Source organism: Choloepus didactylus, chromosome X (assembly GCF_015220235.1).
Source record: "Choloepus didactylus isolate mChoDid1 chromosome X, mChoDid1.pri, whole genome shotgun sequence".
NCBI lineage: Eukaryota > Metazoa > Chordata > Mammalia > Pilosa > Megalonychidae > Choloepus > Choloepus didactylus.
In genome coordinates this window covers 134,969,817-134,975,310 of record NC_051334.1, presented here as the reverse complement: position 1 = coordinate 134,975,310, position 5,494 = coordinate 134,969,817, and the positions used below count along the sequence as shown (strand labels likewise).

The 5,494-nt window shown below is 39.8% G+C and overlaps 1 protein-coding gene across 1 annotated transcript; it reads right to left on the bottom strand.

The window, feature by feature from the left end:
• Positions 1-3,471: 3,471 nt before the first annotated feature.
• Positions 3,472-3,678, bottom strand: LOC119523691 (40S ribosomal protein S21-like). The gene has a single exon (XM_037822503.1). It carries the CDS (start codon positions 3,676-3,678, stop codon positions 3,472-3,474), a length of 207 nt encoding a protein of 68 aa, XP_037678431.1.
• Positions 3,679-5,494: the final 1,816 nt, after the last annotated feature.

Below are 5,494 nucleotides of genomic sequence, written 5' to 3'. Positions count from 1 at the left end.
TAATCTGATTATTAAGTGTCTTGGCATAGGCCTATTAATATCTATTCTGTTTGGGGTATGCTGCGCTTCTTGGATCCATAATTTTATGTCTTTCATAAGAGATGGGAAATTTTCATTGATTATTTCCTCCATTATTGCTTCTGCCCCTTTTCCCTTCTCTTCTCCTTCTGGGACACCAATGACACATAAATTCTTGCTTTTCATTTTGTCTTTAAGTTCCTGGAGATGTTGCTCATATTTTTCCATTATTTTCTCTATCTGTTCTTTTGTGTATAAGCTTTCAGGTGCCTTGTTCTCCAGTTCCTGAGTGTTTTCTTCTGCCTCTTGAGATCTGCTGTTGTAAGTTTCCATTGTGTCTTTCATCTCTTGTGTTGTGCCTGTCATTTCCATAGATTCTGCCAGTTGGTTTTTTGAACTTTCAATTTCTACCTTATGTATGTCCTGTGTTTTCATTATATGGTTATCTCTTTTGCCATATCTTCCCTAAACTTTTTGAATTCACTTATTATTATTTGTTTCAATTCCTGCATCACAGTTGAAGTGCAAGTTTTTTCCCCTGACTGGGCCATAACCTCATTTTTCTTGGTGTAGGTTGTAGTTTTCTATTGTCTAGGCATGGTTTCCTTGGTTACACCAATCAGGCCTCCCCAGAACACAATGAACTAAGATCCCAGAAGGAAGAAATATTCAGTATCTGGTTTCCCTGAGGGTGTGTCTTAGAAAATTGGTACACCCTCTGATGCCTCTGGTCACTGTGCTTTTCTGCCCAGCAGGTGGCACCTGTTAGCCTATAATTCTTAACTGGTGTAAGTTCTGAATGAAAGGCAGGTAGTAGAGTTGGGCCCCACCCCTTTCCTCTTAGAGAAGATAGATGCCCTAGGGGGAGGTCATTAGCATTTCAGTGGTCTCTTTCTGCCTGTGCTATACCCTTGTCTAGGTCACAGAACTGGGAACTGAAAATGGCTGAGGCTTTCTTCACTGAGTCAAAAAAGGTACAGAGCTAGTCCAAGGTGACCCTCCAGCTCTCCAAGGTCAGTCATTACCCAAAGCCTCTGTCTGCTTGTTGGGGATTTGTACCTCACAGGGGGCAGTTCACACTTGCTAATTAAAACCCCAGTTGGAGCTCGGCTGAGCTATATTCGCTTGTTGGGAGAAAGCTTCTCTCTGGCACCATGAGGCTTTGTGGCTCAGGCTGTGAGGGAGGGGTCTTCCAATTTGGATCCACAGTTTTTGCTTACAGATTTTATGCTGTGCTCTCAGGCATTTCTCCCAATTCAGGTTGGTGTATGATGAGTGGATGGTCATGTTTGTCCCCCCGCAGTTATTCTGGATTATTTAGTAGTTGTTTCTGGTTTTTTTAGTTGCTCCAGGGAGACTACTTAGCTTCCACTCCTCTCTATGCTGCCATCCTAGATCCTCCTCCCTCATCTAATATTTTTTATTGGTACAGTGTATTGGGTATCTCAGCACCTTCCCACACATACCTCATTTAATTCTTATGCAAAATCCATAAGTTGGGTAGAGGAGCCAAAAGAGGTCAAATTATCTATCCAGAATCATCCAAATGACTCTTCAATCAGAAAGTACTTCACACAGCTCTAACTTCTCAGGCATTGGTTTGTAAATTCTTTCAACTTATCATCCACTGTTATCTGTGACTTTACTCTCATTTATTTCTTTTCAGAAAATTGTACTAGTTAAAAGGAGGCTATGGATTGAACTAAAGAGCTGAAGAAAACTGTAGAAAGAGGATGAATTAAGTTCAAAGGGAAATATGAGCCAAATCATGCCTGAATCTGAGCATTCTCATAGCAGGAAATCTGAGCCCATAGCCCAGTTAAGCCAGCCATTTACATAAATCTTGGCAGGAAACTCCAGGATTCGTAATAAATAAAAGAAAGAAAACAGACTTATATCTCAGAAAAAAAAATGGGCAAAGACTATGAGGAAGTAATTTACATAAAAAGAGATGTAAATCACTGTGCCGGTTTGAATGTATTGTGTCCCCCAATTGCCATTATCTTTGTGGTCTTTCTTTTTGGTGCTGGTTAGACTTGCTTGGAATGTGCCCCACCCAGCTGTGGGTGGTGACTTTGGTGGGTTACTCCCATGGAGGTGTGACCCCACCCATTCAGGGTGGGCCTTGATCAGTGGAGCCATATAAAACATGCTGACTCAAAGAGACTGAACGGAGTGCAGCTGTGAGTGACGTTTTGAAGAGGAGCAAGCTTGCTAGAGAGGAACGTCCTGGGAGAAAGCCATTTTGAAACCAGAACTTTGGAGCAGACGCCAGCCACGTGCCTTCCCAGCTAACAGAGGTTTTCCGGACGCCATTGGCCATCCTCCAGTGAAGGTACCCGATTACTGATGTGTTACCTTGGACACTTTATGGCCTTAAGACTGTAACTGTGTAGCCAAGTAAACCCCCTTTTTAAAAAGGCCAATCCGTCTCTGGTGTTTCGCATTCCGCAGCATTAGCAAACTAGAACAAACACCATCATATAAAAAGGTGCTCAGACTATTAGTAATCAGGGAATCAGTTGAATCCCAAACTCTGCTCCCTCTCCTTCTCCTTTCATAGTGTGATCATGAACAACAGGGGAAGTAATATGAGTTCACTAACGTTTGGTTTGTCTAACCTGGTCATGGCAATAAAAAACAGGAGGTAATCTCATGCACATTCAATTCAAGAGAACTGATTTCTCTTTCCCTCAATGCCACTCATCTGAAAACAAGTATTTCCCCCACTCAGTTTAAAATATATATATATATATTAAAAATTGGTAATACCTCATGTTAGTAAAATGTGAGGCAAAGGTATGCCTGATACACTACTATTAGGAGTGTACTTAGTACAGTCTTTTAGAATAGTTGTCGATGTCTATTAAAAGTTAAAACATGCATAATAATTCTACTTCTGAAGCTATTCTGAAAAATATTTGCACTTCCTCACAATGTGGCACTTATAAGAATATTTGCTATAGTATTACTTGTTAGAGAAAGAGAAAAAAAAAGAATTTACCTAAATTCTATGTCCAGAACATGGAAAAATAACTAAATTATGGCATAGCCATACAATGCAATACTAAATCCTGGTTCAAAAGAGAAAGCAATGGATCCATAAAACCAACATGGAAATATCCTTAAAATTCACTGTTGGTTAAAAAGGCAAAGCAGAGCATAATTTATATAATATAATAAATTTATTTCATATATTGAAAGGAACCATCTTGAATCATTTTATCTCTAATACCATTGCTCCCTTCCTAGTTTATTCTACCATTATCATTTGCCTGTACTATTGCATAGCCCCTAACTTCCCTACTTGCCCTTGTTCTTTTTGTTTTGTTTTTTGTTTGTTTGGTTGGTTTTTTTTTGGGGGGGGGCTTTTACTCTTTATCTATGACAAAAATTCCACATCCATGCCTCTGATCAGAAGTTCTTTGAGATGATGCCGTCAGCCTTGGACAGTCAGAGAATAGAATCATCTGACTCACCCATCCTGTGAATGGCCCCACAGATGGCGTAGGTTTTAAACTGACTGTTGAACATGCCTGTGACCTTGTCCACCTCCACCACATTCACCTGGATGGACACATGGTTCTTGGCACGGATGATGCTGTGGCTGGCGGAGCACTTCCAAGGCACATACAGGTCCACCAACTCACTTGGCATCATTCTGCATGCCAAGGCTGTGCCTGGTGCCACCACAGTGAGTGTGAGCAGAGACCTGCCCTTATTCTTGCTCCCCTTTAATATGTTATCTGCATAGTAGTCTAAGGAATTCTTGCAAAATGTAAATTACATCAGTTCCTCTCCTACTTAAAGCATTTCTGTGGATTCCCTCTGCTGTTAGTGGAAAACAAAACAAAACAAAAATTTTAAAAAATCTCCTTACTGTGGTGTGGTGGAGTGCCACTCATCTGAAAGCAACTATTTCCTCAATTTAGACATATCCTTTGTCTACATCTGCATTCCTGTGGTTGTGAGCCTGTTGCAAATATACTGTCTTGAAAATGTTGATTTAGATAAACTGGCCCATATGAATAAGAGTGGGCCTTAAGCAGAATTCCTGGACTCCTCGATAAGCAGAAGAAATTCAGACATAGTTAGAGAAAGGTACAGGGAGGAGCCAGAAATGATGAATCACTGGGAACACAAGAAAAGAGAAGAGGACATCCTGGTGTGATGGGAAACCAAAAAATCCAAGTACTGCTAGCTAACTACAATGCTACTGACTCCAGGAAGAAGCAAGCCTTCTAGCCTCTGAAACTGAGAGCTAATAAATTCCTATTGTTTAAACCAACCGATTGTGTAATATGTGTTATAGCAGCCTGCCAAACTAAAACACATTGCTTTAACAACTTTGAATGATCTGGTTCTCTCCTTCCTCTACAACCTCCTCACATTCTATATTTTTCTGCATTCTAGGGGCTCCCATTCTAATCCTGGGTCAGAGTATGCCTTTCTTAACTCAAGGCCTTGTGCTGATCCCTTTGCCAGGGAACACTATCTCCAATCCTCACAATGACTGCCCCATTCTCATCAGTAAGGTCTCAGCTTAAATCTCACCTCATCTGAGAAGAACTTTTGTTTATCGTGTGAGGCAGTGATAACCATGCTCCTCTAAATCTCCAACTGCAGGGTGCATAACTGACCACTCTCCACCGTGCACTGAGAAATCACTGCATTGTCACTGAGACCATGCTTTACATCAGCTAGGCACAAGAGGGATATTAAGGCAAGCTCCTTCCTGGGAGATATAGGACTCCTCTGATAAGCAACTTTGGCTTGAGGACTCCCCATCAGCCAAAATTTAGTAGAACTTCAATTCTCTAGCCTGCTTTCCTTCCCTCTCTTCTTCACAGTAGTTAGAGCTGCATTGTCATCATCATCTGAAGGGTCTCCCAGCTCCTTCAGCTCCCTCCTCATTTTCTCTCATAGGCATTTCTCCCAATAAACTTCTTGCATTTCTGTTCACATTCTGGTGTTTGTTTCTCAGTGGAAATGGACTAACACACTTCATCTAAAGAGGCTTCCTCTAAGCATTCCCTTGTTTATTTTCTTCAAAGAATTATTACAGTCTGAAATTATTTATTACTTGTGTACACATTCATTGCTGCCATCCCTATTCTAGTGTGAGCTTCATGATAACTTTGTTTTTTTCTTATTTACTATTGTTTCCCCAGCATAGTATGTAGCACTAATTAGGTATTCAATAGATAACTGTTGAATAAATTAATCTATTCATTAATTACCAAATGAACAAAGGAAAGGATACAGATTAAGCTTTTAATAATTGTTACATATAGTAAAGGGAATAGAATTAGGGGATAATATTGAAGTAGGATTTAAAAATTTTACCCTGTATTCTTTGAATTTTTAACAATGAAAGTAAATTTTCTTATTTAATTTGTAATTTTTGAGACATCAAAATAAAATACATATAATTAATATATTAATAACACATATCAAAGTAAGATAAAGTAATTAA